At 41.7% G+C, this 21,213-nt stretch overlaps 1 protein-coding gene across 2 annotated transcripts in view; it reads right to left on the reverse strand.

Moving 5' to 3' along the window:
- CDH13 (cadherin 13) overlaps positions 1-21,213 on the reverse strand; it is a 684,692-nt gene that overhangs the window by 250,409 nt on the left and 413,070 nt on the right. For both annotated transcript variants that reach the window (XM_081870212.1, XM_081870213.1), the window contains exon 6: positions 2,640-2,784. In XM_081870212.1, the coding sequence (XP_081726338.1) occupies positions 2,640-2,784 (145 nt within the window). The remainder of the gene's footprint in view (positions 1-2,639; positions 2,785-21,213) is intronic.

Below are 21,213 nucleotides of genomic sequence, written 5' to 3' on the forward strand. Positions count from 1 at the left end.
TCAGAATAGGCCGACTGAAATTAATGAAACTAAGTTCATCATGCCCATTAACTTCAATAGGTCTACTCTTGAGTAGGACTAGCATTTAGTGCCACCCTTTGCATCCACTGACATTTGCAGGGTACCACACTGGCTTCCCCTGCACTAGCGTATTCATTAAAAAAAATAATGTAGGTGTCACATTGACTAATGGGAATTTGTTTTGCTTTCCATTGCAGGCTTCAGCCATTTTTATCTTTGCTTAAAAAGAAAGTTTAATATCGCTCCAGCTTTTATAGTTTCTCCCCTAATTAAGGAACCCAGACATTTGATCACTGGGGACACGGAGTCATTTTGCAACACAACAAAAGAGCCAGAACATCTGTCCTGCTAAGAAATGTATTTCCTATAAAACCCTCTTGCTATGAAAAATAGAAAGAAAGAAAAAATCAGGGTGGTTGGGAAGAATGGGATTTTTAAATGGCAATATGGTTGATCGTCCACAATTATATAGTGATGTCGAGTTGGGGAAAGGTTCAGAGAAGGGGATCAAAAAGGATCAAAAAGATGGAGCAACTCCCCTACAGCAACTGAGACTTAGAGGAAAGGCAAGTAAATGGTGACTTGGAAGAAGTTTATAAAAATCATGTGTGACATGGAGAAAGTGGGTAGAGGAATGTTTCCCTCCCGCTCTCATAAGATTAGAATTCATGGACAAAGAATGAAGTTGAATGTTGGAAGATTCAGGACAAATAAAAGAAAGTACTTCATACAGCACATAGTTGAACTATGGAACTCACTCCCCACAGGAGGCAATGGTGGCCACCAACTTGGATAGCTTTAAAAGGAAACTGGACAAATCCTTGGATGGTAAGGCTATCAACAGCGACTAGCCATGGAGGTGATACCCCTCTGAATGCTGACTGGTGCTGACAAAGCCTTCAAATGGACTCACTGCAAGCCCCATTTTGTCCATTTTCAGGCTTCAGGTTTGCACCACATTTGCAAACAGTTTTGTTATCTAAACTGGCCAAAGGTGTCAGTCACAGCAGTGTTAGCATTGATGTGCTGAATGCTGCTGTCATTGAGGCCTGTTTTCCAAGGAACAATATGGAGTGCACTCTGCATTTGTATCTTTACCTGCCCAGCCATACATTCCATCTAGTGTAGGGCAGATGGGAGTGTTTTGGGGAAAACAGGCCTGCAGGCTAAATTAGGAACTCTGCTGGGCCTAATATGGCCAGCAGGCCAGATGTTTCCCATGCCTGACAATAGTGGTTTGGATTCAAAGGCACATTTGTGCTAAAGGAAAGCTTCCTAGGGAGAGCAGGTACCATTTTTTATTCACCCATTCTTTACCAAAATAAAAAAAAATTAAAAAAAAAATGCCAGCAAGACATGAATTAGGCCACTATGTTTGTGACTGATATGCTAACAAAATTTTCAGGAATACTGTGTGCATGTGCATATATGTATTTGTGTTACAGTGGTACCTCAGGTTACATACGCTTCAGGTTACAGACTCCGCTAACCCAGAAATAGTGCTTCAGGTTAAGAACTTTGCTTCAGGATGAGAACAGAAATCGTGCAGTGGCGGCATAGCAGCAGCAGGAGGTCCCATTAGCTAAAGTGGTGCTTCAGGTTAAGAACAGTTTCAGGTTAAGTACGGACCTCCGGAACGAATTAAGTAGTTAACCCGAGGTACCATTGTAGTTGGGAAAATTTTTGAACAAGGCAACTCCAACTTAAAATCTGAAGTGGTGCAGCCTTGTTGTGCTTCCTCAGATTTTCCCCACTTTTATTACATTTGTAGTCAACATCACAATCTCACTGTTTTATGTCCCTCCTTACAGTACAAACTTTGTCTTGCTTTGCAAGAAGTGCATTAGCAATCTTTGAAAACAATTTCCTGCATCTCTAGGATATTGTCGCACTACCTTATATCAAGCCAGTCCCCAAATAATAATACAGCAGACATTTTTCATTCAGGAGTGGTCACAGTCTCAGTGGGAGAGCCCAGATGTGTTGCAAAAATGACAATGGGCTAGTTTTTACATTTCTATGACTACATCAGTTTACAACAAACAAACACACAATGTATCCATCAAATAATTCAAAATCAAATAGTCACACTTTTCAAATGGAGCATCTGGATTCTTTTTTAAAAAATAAATAAATAAATCCTGCACAAGAAACCATTCTCAACCATATTTTTAAAAAATTCTAGAATAAGTGAGCTCAGGAGACAAAAATGTTTTCCATGTGACATTGGCAACAATTAGCTCATTTTAGCATGTTACTGATTGCATTCTATATACTGCCCTTTCCTTTTATTCATTTTATATCTGTTATCTTCCCTTCCATCGTCCCTTGTGCTTAGGATGATATAAATTGGGGATGGGGAACATCTGGCCCTCCAGGTGTTGTTGTACATTTAACCCCATCAACCCCAGTGAGCATGGCCAATGGTCCTGTGACATCTGTGGAGAGTCACTGGTCTAGCAATCTGCAGAGAGCCAAAGGTTCACAGTTGCTGTGTCAAATGAGCCCTGTCAATCATGGTCAGCCAGAATACATTGTGTTCAAGTGGATAAACATGCATAAAATTTGCAGAGAAACAAAACCTATAAGCAACTGCAGTATGTCTGCAGTTAGTTTACCTGTTGGGGACCCCTCCATGACATGCCCAATGTAAGGTCCTTCCCGGAAGAGAGGCCTGTTGTCATTCTGGTCAATAATGATGATATCTAGAGGGACTGGGCCTTCTATGGTTTTGCCACTGGCATCAGTGATCTCGACCTGGAACTGTATAAGTAAAGGGAAAGAGAAAGTTAACAGGAATCAGATTGCTATTGGGCATCAAAGGAGGAGGAAGATAAAAAGGAAATGTTGACATCAGCATTTTCGCCATAACAAGGCCGCAGGCAAGGTTAGCACTTGGGATGGCTGAGCTCTGTGCTAAAGGCAGGATGGTTGTGAGCATAAGCATTTGAAAGAAAAATGAAAGAGTTCACGCTGAGATCCCCATTGGGCACTTTGCAATTGAATTGCCAAATTTGCTGGAGGAAGCAACGAAAGAAGGAAAAAGGGGGAACACAATTTGATGCTAATGAAGTGAATATTTGCTTAGAATAAGTCTTTTCTTTCCCCTCCTCTCTCTCCTTCAAGCATAATTACACTTAAGGGGAACATACTGAACTACAAAATAAATTGAAAGATAGGTTGTAGTGGAGGTGCACAAATAGAGTCTTAGGAGGAGGAGGGAATTGTTGCAACTATATTCTGCCTCTATCCAGAGCATTCTGTTCTGCCCCTTGTAATGATTTCAGAAGTCACCACACCAAGTATGGCTCAATCTAACACAGTGGATCAAGTTCCCAAGCTAGGGATGGGCAGAGTGGAGAACATTTGCAGTAGCACCACTGGATGATGCCCAATTATTTAATAATAGCAAAAACAACATGACTTTTCCAAGGCAGATCAGGCTGCTGAAATGAAGAAAGTTTGGAGTAATCAGAAGTAGACTTCTGTGTGAAAGCAGTGTTAGTTATAAAACTGAAAACAAATTATGAGTGTGTGCTCAGAGACACCCAGTTCTTTAATTCTAATTACATGTCTTTCACCCTTGGCTCTTGGGGTTCTATTCTAGTACAAAACAAAGTAAATTCAAGGAGCTCACCCACTGCAACAAGGAAAAATCCTGTGGGATTTTGTTCCAGCTGAATTTGATACAGGGCAGATTCCATAAAGAGGGCTCTGAAAAGGCCTTATTGCGAGTCACAACCCACCCCATCCTTGAAGATGGGGAGTCCCAGAGATGAGTCCTCCACACAGATCTTACCAGTGCTTTTTTTCTGGGGGTATGCCGGGTACGCATACCCCTAAACATTTTGTGAATCTTTATACTTTTGTCCATTTACTGTACAGTGGTACCTCGGGTTACAAACGCTTCGGGTTACGCGTTTTCAGGTTACGGACCACAGGAAACCCAGAAGTACCAGAAAGGGTTACTTCCGGGTTTCACTGCTCGCGCATGCACAGAAACGCTAAATCATGCGCAGAAACGCTTTGCACATGCGCAGAAGCGCCAAATTGCATCACACGCGTGCGCAGATGTGGCGCTGCAGGTTGTGAACTTGCCTCCGTCCCAGATTACATCCGCAACCTGAGCTTCCACTGTATTAATTTTTCGCGATTTGAACTATAAAATGGTGATTTTCTTAAGTCAAAATGAGAGTACCCCTAAACATTTTTTTTAGGGGGGGAAAACACTCGATGTTACCTTTCAGGTAGATTTATACAGGACAGGAGTGAGGAATGTTTATCTGTCTGAGGCCTACATTGCCACAGTTCAAAGCTGTTGAGGGCGGCATTCCAAAAGTTAGCACATCAAGACACTCACACAACAATACACACACATGGATACACACAAACAAATCCTTACTACACAAAAATTGATGGAATGGCACACGCACACTTAAGACAAACATCTACTTACATAACACAAAGATATACTTAATACAGGACCACACATCAAACAGCAATCTCTCTAACCCTGCGTGATAATTTAGCTGTTGTTTCTTTTTAAAGTGCTTCATATTACAGCCTAAAGCCTCAAGCCTTACCTCAAGCCTAAATGTCACAGGCAGCATTTTGGGTGTGAAAGGGGTTCTCTCACACACATTGCAATGCTTAATGGCTCTGGGCCCTGTGTCTAGGCTTGGGAAAACAAGAATGATTGACTGTCTTCAAAAGGAGGTTTCCCCCCCTTAAGCCTAATTGTGGCAGTAGGGGACAAAGAATGAGAAGGGGCAGATGTAGGTCAGAAGGGGAGAACTCATGGGCTGCATCCAGTTCATGGTGTCATGCACTGGCAGGAAGACAGGGAGGAGGAAGAGGATTCTGGCAAGAGGTGTAGCCAGGACTGGGGCATACTGGGGCAAGCAGGGCATGGGAAAGAAAGTACTTACAGGGTAATGGAGGCTGGTGAGGGGATGGAGGTCAGTGCACAGGAACCAGAGCAGCAGGACCCATCATTGGAGCCAGACGGGACCCTGTCTCCACAAACAAGGCAGTCGCTGAGGTGTAGGGAGCAGTGGGAGTGGAACTCTAGGAGGTTGAGGCAGGCAAGGGCCCAAAGCCCAGCTTCCTAGCTGGCCAGGCGGAGCTCGCTAGCTCTGAGAGGAAGTGTGTGATTCCTCAGCAGGACTAGGCTTAGCACAGGTGGGGGTCACAAGCCTCATCAAGCCCAGATGTTGCAATCAGTATGCAAATTACAAAAGGGCAGCAGAGCTGAGGAGCTGTGTCTGCTCAACTGCCCATGTTGATGGGCTTTGACTGAACCTCTATGGGACTGTGCTTTGGGTTTGATTCTAGACTGCATCCTCACTGCTGGTCTTCAGGCTTGGCTTCTTCGATTGACCCTGGATTGCATTTCCTGACCTCTGCATGCTGCTTGTATGGATTATCCCTCAGACTTGGAACTTTGGATTTGACATACCGACTTGCTGCCAGGTAGTCCAGGGGTTCAGGACACATAGGATGAAGAGAAGGTCCTCTTCTATATAGCCAAGTTCCAAGCCATTTAGGACTTCAGAAATTGGGCTAGGGATGGGTGAATCTGTCAGTTCAGTTTCTCATTTTCCTTAAGTTCACATTTTCACATTTCCACATCAGTATGCATTTTTTAAAATCCTTATGAAAAGTCATCAACACTTTGATGTGAATTTCTCACAGTATACATGTTTGGGTATGTATGTTTGCCTAATATGCAACTTTTTGCAAAACAATTTCTCCTAATATAATGCATTTGTGTATGTTATGCTCTCTAATATATGCTCAGTTATAATAATTTTTTGTTCACTGTCCTTTTCTGGAGAACTAGACTGGAAAATTCAGAGGATAGTGAGTTTCAATGGAAAGATGTGTTTCCATTTTCATACTGCTTCAGAAAGTGTGGATTGTATATGTTCTCTTTTAAATCCAAATTCCCTACCCCACTCATACCTAGACGGTACCTGCCACCTTGAATTGATCCCAGATGCACAATGGGAGCCAATGAAGTTCTCCTAGTGCAAGTGGTATAACATGATTGGTTCAGCTATATGCCCATTAGTGGCTCCCTTTCACCAGGCATCCAGAATTTATGTCTTGCACTTGCTGAGAATTTGATGTAGCTCATGCTATATGCTGCACGACAATCAATCATTCCCTCCAGAAAGGTCTCACTCTTGGCTAATAAACATTCCTGAGAAATCACCCTTCCTCATTGCATCTCCTATTCAGAAAGCACGTTCAGATTACACACCCCCCCAAACACACCCTTGACCACCTTTCACAGCTACAGCAATCTTTAAAAGCAAGCAAGCAAAGAATTGCTGTATCTGTGGGCTTTGGGGAATATCCTTCCTGTTCTCATGAAGCTATTGTTCAAATAGACTGCTTCTCCTATATATGTGATATGAAGACAAGTATTTGGACAAAAATAGTGGCTCACAGACCTAATCTAGTGGCTCACAGATCAAATCCAAAGCAACCAACAGAGTAGAGAGGTGTAGCTTTGCCACTTCCATCTGCTATCATTATCAGCTCTGCCCTATTCTACACAGAAAGAACTCAAAGCCCCTTTCCTTAGTTGTATCCAGGAGTTTACTTTAGAAGGTAGAAATTGTCACATGGCTCTTTGCAGCCACAGACTTCAAAACCACTCTGCATCACAACTGCATCAAGACTTAGGCTGCATTCACATGGCAGATTACTCCCACAATTTTCTGTGTTAAAGAAATTGAATAAAGTGCTGAATTGTAAGGGTGGCCCACTCCCCCCCCCCCGATGCTGTCTGCAGGTGTCCACATTGGGGTTGGGAGATTGTCATAGCTATGTAGTGGCAATACTATTAGGTAGAGTGAGACAGTCACTCATGTGTTCCTTTTAATAATCCTGGGAATTGTAGTTAGTTAAGGGTGCTGAGAGTAGTTAGGAGACCCATATTCCCCAATTATATGCATACCTTTTCCTTTACATATGGCTGGAAAACAGCATTGCAAAATTCTGTGAAGTGTAGATTTTGGTCCATGTATTGTTTCAGAAAGTGCAAATTGGGTAGGTTCACCTTTAAGCATGAACTCAATTGAATTCCTCCCCCATCCTTAATACTACAAAGCCAATACCAACCTCCTAAAATGCAGCTAACAAGTACAAAGAAGGAGAAAAGCAAAACTGTGTATTGAGCCAATTAGAAGTGAACTAGTTCCAAACACAAAACTGTATTGAGTTAACTTATAGGCGTCTGATCTGCACTGCAGGATAGGGATTCAATTCAAGGTGAGAGTTTTATACACACACACACACACACACACACACACACACACACACACACGTGAAATGAACTGTGTTCAGGTTAAGTGTTCTGGTAGTAACATATGAGATCAGATAGTCCCTTCCAAAAAATAAATATTGAGCTCTCCAACCTTGCACAGCCAAGCCCCCACAGACACAATGTACCAGACTGGAATGAGATACGGTAATAAGCCATTCCTCTTAACAAAGGAATTAGAATTCTGACCTAATTCTCTCCCAGTTGGGCTCACTGTGAACCTATAAATAACTCATAAATATCATGCACACTGAGAAAGGAATGGATTAATTGCATAAACAAATGAGTCGGAACACTTTCAAGACCCCCCGTAGATTATTCCATCTGCTGGGAAGGATGCAGTGGGCTAGCAAGCTCTATTTCCCAAATATTCATTGCCCTGGGTTGCTCTTGCAGAGGAGACTAGTAGCCCCTTGTATGAGAGATCTGTTTCTGGCCCCAGTAACACTTATTTATTCCTCTTGCTCACTGTCTCCCCTAGTGCCCAGTATTCATTTAAAAAATGTAAGAAAAGCATGCCAGATGAGGCCAATGGTCCATCTAGTCCAGCATCCTGTTTCCACAGTGGCCAACCAGATGTCCCAATGGGAAGCCTGCAAAGAGTCAATGTCAATGTCAACTGGACCAATTACCTTAACTTAAGACAGGCATCCCCAAACTTGTCCCTCCAGATGTTTTGGGACTACAACTCCCATCATCCCTAGCTAACAGGACCAGTGGTCAGGGATGATGGGAATTGTAGTCCCATCGCAGAAAATTGCCAAACGTGAGTGGCAACACAATCGCTGGCAGGCTTTGATTACTGCTTCAAAATCACACAGATCCAGGGAATTCTGGTCTTTGATCAACAGAAGGGTGAGGAAATACCCAAGGGCAGTCATCCCTGCACCGACATGGGAATTGTTCCTGAAGAAATGCTTCTCACAGGCAGATGCTCCCTCCGACCACCTGACGCATCTGTTTACCCACCTACCTATTTGGCCTCCCACCGATCCTGACGAAATAGCCAAGCTAATAGCTCAGCTGAAACCGGGTAAAGCCCCAGGGCCCGATCTGATCCCTGCTGAAGCCATTAAACTACACCCAAAATGGTGGGCTGGCATCTTGGCCAAAACCTTCGATGCAATCAACGCTTCTGGCCTCATCCCAAAATATGGAAGGAGGCCATTATAGTACCAATTCATAAAAAAGGTTCTCCAATGGAGCCGGAAAACTACCGTAACATCAGCCTCCTTTCGATCATAGGGAAAATTTATGCCAGCTTTTTGCTGACTAAACTATTGCGATGGGTAGATGAGACTAATCAGATTGGCCACGAACAAGCAGGGTTCAGAATTAAACGCTCTACAACCGATCATGCGATAGTTCTTCACCATCTGGCACGAAAGTACTCCTCTCCTCCCCGGGGCTACCTCTGTGCTGCCTTCTTAGACCTAAAGGCAGCCTTTGACAGCGTTCCTAGAAATATTCTATGGGAGAAACTTGCGAAACAGGGCATTGATAGAAGACTCCTATGGCTTATAAGTCAGCTCCACGAAGGTACCCTTGCTAGAGTGAGACTTACTCCTGCGGGCGACCTCACAAATTCGATACCAATAAACAAGGGAGTGCGCCAAGGATGTATATTGGCTCCCTGTCTATTCAACCTATTCATCAGCGACATGCGAGCACCCCTAGTTAACTCATCTCCAAGTACACACACGCCTAGACTTGCGGATTACCGCTGCCCACTCCTTTTATATGCGGACGACGCGGTAATTCTATCTTATACACGTGTTGGACTAACCAGAGCTTTGAAGATCTTTGCCACGTATTGTCAACTCAACCAATTAACCATCAACCATTCTAAATCCAAGATTCTGATTTTCTCCAGAAGCCGGAGATTATACGAATGGAAGCTTGGTGGAGCAAAAATAGAGCAAGTCCTAAAATTTCAATACCTAGGAGTTATTTTTCAACACAATTTGGGGTGGAAAGCTCAAATTCAACACCTACTTAACAAGGCCAAAACTCTGTCTTATGCGCTCCTCCGATTCTTTTTTTCGGATGGAGCTTTGCATGTCCCCTCGGCCCTAAAGGTGTTCAAGGCAAAAGTGGTTGCCGCGCTTGCTTATGCTGCCCCGCTTTGGGCCGTGATGACAGATCTTGCTCCTCTTGAGACACTGCAAAATCAATTCCTGCGTCGGCTCCTAATGCTCCCCCTGTGCGTAAGCAACGCAGCCATGCGACTAGAACTGAAGATCTCATCCTTAGAAACTTGCCTGTGGAAGCAAGTCTTCAATTATTGGTTATCATTGTGGCATAGATTACCAAACCACTACCTTGTCCAATGCTTATGGCGAGATGAATTCTCTAGCCTTTGGACTAGTAGAATTCATGCCAAACTCCTGAGTTATGGAATCTCTCCTTCAGATTCCCTAAAACTAGACCAAATTACTGCTCAAGGACTGATCCGCCAAAGACTGGATGACATCGATCTACAGTGAAATTATATGCTGGGGGGAGGTGTTTGTTCGCCCCAGAACATTGGTATCACTTTAACTTACTGAGTTCCATCATACCTCTCCTCCCTTTCGACTGTTGCCCATAGACTGGCCTTCACCAAAGCGAGGTTCAACGTTTTTCCCTCCAACGTCTTGAGACATAGATTCTCAAAGGGCCAAGCCCCCGCCACGTGCGAATGTGATAAGGAGACGCCAGAGTCACTCCAGCACATCATGTTCACTTGCCCCCTGTTCAATGTGCCACGGGCAAATTTGTTGGGCTCAATCATACAGAAACTAGAGGGTACCCCACCAAAATTCCACCTTGCTCAAATCTTGCAGGATAAGGATACTCATACGACCCTGAATGTGGCTAGGTTCCTGGTCGCTGTCCTTACCCAAAAGCGACGCCAAGGAGCACTACAAGCTAACTAAGGCGTAGTATGCCATTCTATTTTATAGTATTTTATTGTTATAGTGGTGTTTTAGCGGCTGTTTATTTCCCACGTGCACAAGCTGTTATTTATGTGTTGTTTTTACCTGTATGGGCCTATGGCCGTGATAAATATTGTTGTTGTTGTTGTAGTAGTCCCAAAACATCTGGAGGGCCGAGTTTGGGGATGCCTGATGTAAGATAAAGTAGCTTCCCATGTCCTGAACAGGGAAGCACAAATCTGCAGATTTCAGAGGGGAATGGTTGTAGCTCACATGCAGGAGCTCTCAGGTTCAACATTTGGTGTTGCCAGGTAGGGCTGGAAATGATTCCTGTCTGAAACTCTGGAGAGCTGATGCCAGTCAGTGCTTACAATACTGAATTAGATGTACCAATGGTCAAAATGGGAATAAAGGAGTTTCCTATGTTTGTATCAACTGTGTTTCAAGTAATGTACATGTAACAGATTGTGGCTGGATCTAGACACATTAAAAAAAGTGTTTCAGGGAAACGTGTTGTAAACCTAATAATGGGAAATCACATTGCTAAAAGATGGAACTCAACAGCGCCATCTGGTGTCACAGTGTTATAACACATTTAAAACTCATTTTCTTTACTAATGTAGCTAAATCCTGTGTGTGAGAGGGTGTGTTCGAGAGAGAGAGAGAGAGAGAGAGAGAGAGAGAGAGAGAAAGCTCAGCATTTCATAAATTGGTGCTGTGAGGTGCTTGCACTGAGATTAAAGAGGCTATTAAAAATTCTCCTTCCTTTCCCTCTATTCCATAACACACAAAGGCAGAAGAGACTGAACAAGTGTCTTATTTTTAGATAGAAACCTCTTATTATGCATGTTTTATCTCTTGCATGTTTGACTGGGGAGATATTATTTCCAGCAAATGTTAAGCACTAGAGAGTTATCGAAATGAATACTCTCCCCCCCATGATCACACATTTTATTTGTGTATTTGAATGTGATACCCATATTTCAGAAAGATCTCTGTTCCCCCAGAGCACCAGGCGTTGTCCATTTACAATAATGTTGTGCCTGGAGAAATTAAAGTATCTGTTACATAGTGATGAATGAGGGCAATATTATAAAGGACATCCCTTACCAGTTTATACTAATTCATAGAAAATAAAGCCATTGGTGATGACTAGCCATGCTGGCTGTGTACCACCTCCACTATCAGTGGCGAGATCAGCGATGGGATATGGGGAAGTGGTATATCGGTTGCAGAGCATCTGCTTTGCATCCAGACAGCTCCAGATTCAGACAGCAGCATCTCCAGCTAAGGTTGGCAGAGACTTTTGCCTGGAGAGCCTCTGTCAGTCAGTGCAGACAAAACTGAGCTAGATGACAATACTGAGCTGACAAGACACATTCCTATTTTCAGATCCATTGCAGAGAACACAAGTGGGAAGAGTGCAGTTGTAAACATCTAATTGCCTGCTATGTGAAGTAAGATTAGATGAACATGACAAATTGTAGACGAATAGGTACAGGGGCTTTTGGAGGGGAACTAAAGGGATAGATGGGTCACAGTTTGTTGTTGTCCTCTAATAGGCACTAAAATGTGAGGCTGTTTTTAAATGTTGAAGAGAGATGGCATTTGCTTTTGTTGTTAAAGAAGAACAACGTAGGATTTTTTTTTTTTTTAAGTAACACATTTGGTGAAAGCTTTTAACTTTTTTAAAAAATAAATAAATCCTCCACTACTGTGTTTTAACAACAAAAACAAAATCCAGAATTCTCCAGTGCTTCATGGGCAACATTTAGGACAGCCTCACTTTTTGCAAAGCTCATGAACTTAGAAAAATAAAAATCGATAAAAATGCACAGCTATATAATCATTAGAAAAGTAAAGAAATAGTGGATATAAAGGATGCTTTGTGGAGGCCCTGATCTGACTTGGCACAGGTGTGGGGTGTGTTTTATTGACACCATAGATAATTTGGCCAATAAAGATTACCTAATTTTGCTGCATTATGTGACCCACCCATATAATTGATGCACACCCCTGATCTGTGCACACCACTGATCCCCACAATATACAGTGGTGCCTCGCAAGACGAAATTAATTCATTCCGCGAGTTGCTTCGTCTTGCGATTTTTTCGTCTTGCGGAGCGTGGATTCCCCGGGTATTAACGGATTTAAGAAAAAGGAAGCAAACCCGCAAGACGTTTTCGTCTTGCGAAGCAAGCCCATAGGGAAATTCATCTTGCGAAGCACCTCGGAAAACGGAAAACCCTTTCGTCTAGCGAATTTTTCGTCTTGCGAGGCATTCGTCTTGCGGGGCACCACTGTATGGAAATATGAACTTATGGACACAAGAAGGGCCCTACTGGACCAGATCTGTTCACTCCAACACTCAGTTCTCTGCAACAGCAAACTTCTCTGCAAATAATTTTGAGAAGCCGATTAGCAGGTCTTGAATAAGCAGCACCTTCTTGCTCTTTAACTTGTATAGTTCTCTAAACACAGAGCATACCTATTAACAGGCTTCATATCGAAGAACATCATATGGTCCAAATCCATGTGGCTATTGTCATACATACCACCTGGTTAGGAGTCATAGTGCTTTGGGAATCCCAATTTGTTTAGCGTTCATTTTGGCCTTTAAAGGAACATTTTCTAGTCCTCATTAACAATGCTGAAAGTTAAGATGCATCATTTCTTAGTATAACTAGAAATGAACATAAGAACATGATAAGAGCCTGCTGGAGCAGGCCAATGGCCCATCTATTCCAGCATCCTGTTCTCACAGTGGCCACCCAGATGCAAGTCCTCAAGCAAAATGGATGCTGAAGAGCACTCTCCCCATATGTTATTCCCAGTAACTGTTGTTCAGAAGCATCACTGCCTCTGACTGTGCAGGCAGGGAAGAGTCGCCATGGCTAGTATCCTTCAATAACCTCCTCCTCCATGAATTTCTCTAATCCTCTTTTAAAGTCATCTAAACTGGTGGCTATCACTGCATCTTGTGGGAATGAATTCTGCTGTGTAAAGAAAAACTTTCTGTCATCTGTCCTGATTCTTCCAACATTCAGTTTCACCAGATGTCCACAATATCTAGTGTCATGAGAGAGGGAGGAAAATTTCTTTATTCACTTTCTCGATGCCATGAATGATTTTTGCCATTGTTGCCTCTTATTCGTCTTTTCTCTAAAGTAAAAAAAAAAGTCTCAAACTCTGTAACCTTTATTCATAGGGGAGTTGCTCTATCCTGCTACAGACCTATGAAATATAGTTTCCTAGAGAAATATTCACTGCAAATGTTACAATATGTACCTTTTATGCACTGTGTCTGTTCTGTTTCTTTGGCTTAACTATGCTTTTCCATTAATAAACAAACACAAACACAATTTATTTGCATTCCACAATCTACAGTACAAATGTTTAAGAGATCTTTATATTTATTTTGGGTAGAAAACCCTTCAGGGAGTTTCAAAACCTCAGCGATTTTACAGAATTATGAAAAACTTATTAAAACAACAAAACATTGAATCAGCTGTAAATGATGGCTCTGGCTTAGCTATTGGTTTTGGAGCTGCTACAAATTCAACTTGCAATCTACAAAATGAAGATTTTTACATAAGGCATTGTAAGTAAAAACGGGTTCCAAATTCATTATCCATATTATTGCTTATCTCTTTTCCATCCCTACCAAGAATGTTTTGATCGCTACTAACAAAAGAACCAAAGAGGAACTGGAAGAAAAGTCAGCTTATTAAAAACAACAACAACAACAACAACAACAACAAAACAACACTTTCTTGGGAGCAGTGGCATAACACACACAGAGTAATATATGTAATATATAATTATTTGAGTCTGTTTTCCTCTAAACAAAGTTGTTGTGCATAATAGGGCGATATTTGATCCAGTTCCCATTTAAAGAAGAACCTACCAATTTCACACTTTCCAAAACAATGCATAAACTGAAACACAGGCGTACTTTGAAATTCACACTTCTATGGATTTTCCAGCCATGTGATGTTTGTAAGAAATGCATTTTCTAGGGTAATGTGTGCAAAAAATGGATGTTTTAGGGAAAATAACACACAAAAATGTGTTCAAGAAAATACAGATGTTGAGGAAAATATTTGTAAACATTGTGTATGTAACGAGAAATGAGAGATAATGAATATGCAAAAGGACTTTGAATATTCAAAGTGATGTGGAAATATGGAGAGCTGAATTTAAGCTTGCAAAAATGAGAAACTGAGGGAAGTAAAAACTGACAGATCCACCCAATGTTGGTAGAGCACAGAGACTCAATGCTTGGACTATCACACAAATTAATATTGGAAGATTAATTGTATGAGTTTTAACTGATTAAGGACAATCCTCTGCATGCTTTCTCAGTAATAAATTGCAATGTGTTCAATAAGGTTTAATCCCTCAAAGAATTCTGGAAGCTGTAGGAAGGTGAGACTTGTTAGGAAACTCCTGTTTCCCTCACATAGCTACAATTCCCGTAGTGTAGAGGGATTGAATATTAAACCATTCTGGGAACTGTAGCTCTGGGAAGAGAATAGGGTCCTCCTAACAATTCTCAGCACCCGTAACAATCTAGAGCTCCCATAATTCTTTGGGAGGAAGCCATGATTGTTTAAAGTGGTGCTTTAAATACATGGTGTGAATGTGACTGAACTTCTTCAGCCTGGCCATTTGAGTCAACAATCTAGGAGCTGTACTCCTGGGTCATAGCTATTTCTCTTAAAGGGGGCCATATGTCAGATATTTTGTTGCTAATGCATCCATTACAGCTATAGTTGATACAGTATCTCCCAGTTCAACCAGAAACCAGAATCTTGTTCTAAATGGACACATTTAAACTGGGAATGTTGCCAACCCTGTCCCAACACTCAATCTTTGCTGTTATCAAAATAATCATGAAAAGGCTAGAGTATGCCAATTCTAGTTTTTCTCTTTGCCCTCTCTGCCTGGAAGTTTGGGTAGCAGACCATCCCCCGCTCCCTTTGCTTGTTACTTTTAAATAAATGGGTTTCTACTGATTCCGTCTACAGTCAGCTCTATTGAATTCCCTATTATGTTCAGTTCTTTTGCCAATACAATGCTCAGCGACATATTTTTATAATTCTATCAACAGAACTTATTGTTACCAGGATCTTTAAAAAGATTAAGGCAGAATACTAAGTATAGTTAATTTAACTTTTGTCCTTTCCCTTTATAGGGGCAAATTTGAGAATGATGCGGGGTGAGGATAGTATTTTAGCAGTGAGGATTCAGAGCAGGTCGTACATTGATTCCTACAGTTGATTTGATTTTTGATCATGATGAGCCAGGGACAATGGAGAGAAGTGCATAGATTTCAAGGTGGGTAGCCTTTGCAGATGGTTTCAAAGCAAAGCAGGACAGCTAACAGGCTTCTGTTTTTCTCATTATCTGTTTTCTGTCTCAAAAAAATAATCTAGGAAACACAGGACACCTTTCTGCATTAATTGGCAAAGAAATAATGCTTTTGCCAATGAGCCCCAAATTAGCTGAATGGATGGCTAAGTGGTTGCTGCCTGTGAGATTTCAATGACTTTTTCACCCCAGAGTTCTCAGAAGGCTCTCAGTGCACGCCTATGTAGTAAAGCATCAAAGGATGCTGTTACTCCCTCCTCCTTTGATCAATGTTCTTCACAAGGGAAAAAGAGAGGGTACATTTGCTTTCAAATGCACTGCTCAGCTGAGCAGATCACCTGGAAATGCTCTTCATAATGTATTGACCGTCACAGTATGCCCATGTGCAGGTTCATGCATTCAGCTTTGGTGACCTGCATTGTAGGGGTGACTGGTGCCCATTGGACTGGCAGAACAATAGGCAGGGAAGCCAACAGTAGGTGGAGCCAGAGACAATGACAGACATAGCAAAAGAGTTCTTGTTTTGCCTGAGGCAATTCTGCTGTGTTCAGAGGGGGAAGTGTGATTGCTAGGCAGCAGACACTGACTATGACTGTTATGGCTTTAACCTTAGCTACCTCTATGGAACAGGGATGCAGGTGGTGCTGTGGTCTAAACCACTGAGCCTCTTGGGCTTGCCGATCAGAAGGTCAGCAGTTCAAATTCCCGCGACGGGGTGAGCTCCCATTGTTTGGTCCCTGCTCCTGCCAACCTAGCAGTTTGAAAGCATGTCAAAGTGCAAGTAGATAAATAGGTACCACTCTGGCGGGAAGGTAAACAGCATTTCCGTGCTCTGCTCTGTTTCACCAGAAGCAACTTAGTCATGCTGGCCACATGACCCGGAAGCTGTCTGCGGACAAACTCCAGCTCCCTCGGCCAGTAAAGCGAGATGAGTGGCGCAACCCCAGAGTCATCCACAACTGGACTTAATGGTCAGGGGTCCCTTTACTTTACCTCTATGGAACAATTACCACTTTAAGCGGAGAGTTAGTTCCCCTTCATATCAGCACACAGAAATTGTAGAGTTCAGAATCAGACCCTCCAAGTGTCTGATTCCAGAGACAGTCCCAAATTTACAAAAGCCACCGCAGTTTCTGATTTGATCCCACAATGTACCCTCTTTGAAAGAGGGGGGACCTTCCTTTCTCTACTTTCTCCATGCCATGCATAATTTTACACACTTCTATCCTGTGGAGCCTGGTCCACTTATGCATAGTGTTCCCAATAAGAATGCCAAACAATTTTTAAACCCATCCCCTGAAGAAACATCTCTCAAAACCATACATTCTTTCCTGACCACCCCCATTTTATATTTCTATTTGAACCCAGAAAAACTCCACAAACATTTCTGTCAATCAGATTTGGGCATCACTCTGCCAATCCAGAAACATCTTGCAGTTCCACAACATCTGGGGGGGCATTAACCAGGCTGGTGAAGCCTGAACTAGCCATTTCATTTTCAACACCCACTGAAGTTGGGAAATCCACTAGCGAAAGTCAGTAGCTACATCTTAATCCCCAAACTTCATAATCAGCCCCATCACATCAACTCTATAACCATTATTTGACAAAGCAGACCAGTTGCATGCAGAAATGCCACTTGGGTAAAAGCCTGATATAAATGAGCACTCATTACAGTTGACAGTAAATAGATTCACCATCTAGCAGGTAAAATGGTTTAGGAATAAATTCGATATATGTGTGTGTGAATATATATCATATATACACAACATACTCTCTTCATTTTTAAAATATATATCTATACTAATATCTATATTCCAAACAGGTGCAGTAGTAACAAATAAAACAGGCAGACTGAGCAAGTCATATTTCAGTGCAATTTGAGCAAAGGAATGTATGTGCATTATATTACTTTCTTGACAAATGCAATAGTTTAGAGCTCTTCAGTACCTCATTTGCAAATAACAAGTGCCTTTTTAGTGATAAAATTAGGCCAGGCTCCTGATAAAAGGTTGGCAGACAGTGCAGGAGGACACTATGAAGGTGGAAAAAACCCCTTACACATAGCCAGCATATGTAGCAGCACAAGTCTTGTGCAAAGACTGGGAAACAATACTTGGAAATCTTTTTAGTGGTCATGGAATTACCACTATGGTTGGGTGAGTTTGTCAATTCTGGGTTATTTTAAGTTCAGTTCGCCACATTACACTTCCACATCAGTTTGCGATTTTTAAAAAAATAAATCCTCATGAATTTTCATTAGCACTCTATTGTGAATTTCACCTTAATGTGCCCTTTAGGCTTGGCATGCACAATGGGGTTAACACTGAGTCAGTGGGGTCATAGTGCCGTTGTCAGGTTCACATACCCAACGCGCTCATAGCAAGAAGAAAAATTCCTTCTAATCCTTTGCTGCTGGGCCATAAGTGGTGCCTGAAAACTTGCCCAGGAGATGGGTGGGAGCTGAACTCTTTCTCATTAGAGAGCTTCCATGCTTGGACAATACATTGATTCAGCTATTCCTGCTTAATCAAATATAATTTGCTTATTGCAGATCCTCTATGTTGTTCTACTTAGAATCAATAGAAACATTTTTCACCATTCTTTAGTCTTCTTTATGGGTAGGTTGGCAAACAGCAACAGCAGTAGTGAATACAGATTGTATTCACTATTCACTAGAGTGATTTCAGTTCCAGATGTGGGATGAATAAGTGAACTTTGGCAATTTCTGGTTCCTTTATCGTTTTATCAGAATTATGAGTTCCCTACCTTTGATCTGTGGTAACCAACACAAACAACTCAAACAACTATTATTTTAAAAGTACCCATTGTATATTCGCCTCTTTGGTATCCAGCAGTCACAGATAATTTTAAGATCAGTTGTGTTAACATTCCTGCAGAAACTACAATCACAGAACTGAACTGGAAGTGCAATGTTTGCACGTGTACAATAAAAACTGTCATGAAATCAGTCACCTCTATTTAGTTCTGCTGCTAGGAAAACATGAGGAAACCTTTACAAATTTCATTAAGACTACAGATTCATAACTCTTTAAACTGTGACATATTCCTGGTGATCCCATTGCTAGATGATGCTCCTTCAAATGGGATTTGACAGCAGGTAATCTGCACAATGCAAGGAATTAATTTAACAGAGCAAGCTCATTTAAGGCAATAAATGCAACAGCAACAACAAAACCCATCTAGAGTGGGAAACAGGATCTTCAAGGTGGAAAACCATTCATTGCTCATTGCAACACAACATTTGAAGTCATACAACCAGTGTTCAAAACTCCCATTGTTCTAGGCACATTTTGTGAACAGGAATTTCATTAGTGTGAGCGGTTTCTGAGCTCTGGGTGCAATACTGCACCTAAGATTTCAGAGTAAAACTGCAGAGTGGAAGGAAAGGGGAACCTTTTTCAGCCTCCCCATCTCCAGCTACTCTCTGAAGACTGGAGAAGAGGCCCTCTTAAGAAGATTTGGGGGGGGGTGAGCAGGGGAAGGACTTACAGGGGTCAGCAAACTTTTTCAGCAGGGGGCTGGTCCACTGTCCCTCAGACCTTGTGGGGGGCTGGACTATATTTTTTGGGGGGAAAGAATAAATTCCTATGCCCCACAAATAACCCAGAGATGCATTTTAAATAAAACCACACATTCTACTCATGTAAAAACACCAGGCAGCCCCACAAATAACCCAGAGATGAATTTTAAATAAAAAGACAAATTCTACTCATGTAAAAACATGCTAATTCCTGGACTGTCCGCAGGCCAGATTTAGAAGGTGACTGGTTTGGATCTGGCCCCTGGGCCTTAGTTTGCTTACCCATGGACTATGTGAAAAATGAACATAATATTTTAACTACAGTTCACTCATTTTCAACTTTGTATTCTTGTTATAAAAAGTGTGCCTAGACATTCTGTTGTTGCACCCATAACCTAGGTTTAAGGTGCCATTTAGCTCCTAGCTTTCATATCTCAGTTTCTAACACTGCATACAACCTCCCAGCCCTAGATGACTCAGCTATCTCTTATTCAGTTCCACCCAACTGCCTGAGGCCAAGGCAATGAGCTTAGATTTCCTGATGGAGACAAGGCATACATAGCCTCAGTCCTCCCTTGCCTTTACCCAACCATTCTTAATGCCTTGCCCAAGGCTGAGCAAAAAAGGGCAGAACAGAGTTCCCTGGAGCGGTTTTTGAGGGCTGTACAAATCTTGTCTCCCTCAGGTAATGAAAGTTTCTTCTTTTTTGAGAGTTCCTCCTTCCTTTCTCAATATAGTTTAATTGTTTGCTTTCACTACTCAATTTAATATTAAAAGTTGTTGAATGAAATCATTCCTTCCTCCCTTCTCCAATCAGCCCCTGGAAACAATGATATACAGTGGTACCTCGGGTTAAGTACTTAATTCGTTCCAGAGGTCCGTTCTTAACCTGAAGCACCACTTTAGCTAATGGGGCCTCCTGCTGCCGCCATGCCGCCGGAGCACGATTTCTATTCTTATCCTGAAGCAAAGTTCTTAACCTGAAGCACTATTTCTGGGTTAGTGGAGACTGTAACCTGAAGCGTATGTAACCTGAAGCATATGTAACCCGAGGTACCACTGTATGAACATTGCCTTGCTATGGAAGTGTGTATCACTTCATAGCCTCGTGGAGAGGCTTTTAGGTTTAAGTAAGTTACACTAAGAAGGAAGAAAACAGATAACCCTGTATTCTTTTAAGTTTGCTAAGAACCACAACAGTCCTCTCACAACATCTCTCACTTATTCAAAGCCACCCAAAATTTCATTGAATGAAACATTCAGATTGACTTTACTATTTGTCATTTTAAAAAAACATATTCCCTGTTCTCTGGAATAGCAATCCTGTTAAGCTATGACAGATGCCCACATTTTGCACTTTCTGAAATGACAGAAGGAATTCTTGGTGCAACTGACTTTCCTGCCTGGGTAAATGGATATTTCATATGAGTCTCAATTTAGCATTGTGTTACAATTGTTCTACATGTATTTGGTGTTATTTGTGTTTTTAATTGTTTTGATTATACATCACCTTGAGAACACTGTACTGAAGGCAATTAATTAATGCCTGTCTACTACACACACTTTTCAAAGGAAGTTTTCTCAGTGAATTGCTGGCAGTCAAAAATTATGGAAGCACAGGTGCCTAAAATCTGTTTTAAACATTACAGTAGTAAATAGGGAAGCTTGGGTTCATTAAAAGCTCTATGTGTAGTGAAGTCTCACACTCATAAAACAAGTGCAAAGGTGAGTGAAACTTCTGAATAAATGAAGTGGTGAATCAGCATCATTAAAGATCCAGGTATAATATAAGTGATTCTGATATCAATCTCTGCCTAAGTTTGTCCATATCCTGCTTCACTGGCATTCAGTCATAGTTTCTTTTCTCTCAATGTAGTCTGGATTGTTTTATGTAAGTTTGTTTTAATGTATTGTCTGTAATTGTCTTAGTATTTTTTTTAGTCAAAGTTTTGCTTGGATCTTTCAAAAGATTGCAGGGAAAGTGTGCATTTATATTGTATTATATTCCTTGTTGTGTGCATTTT

Source organism: Podarcis erhardii, assembly GCF_964252035.2.
Source record: "Podarcis erhardii genome assembly, chromosome: 7".
Taxonomy (NCBI): domain Eukaryota; kingdom Metazoa; phylum Chordata; class Lepidosauria; order Squamata; family Lacertidae; genus Podarcis; species Podarcis erhardii.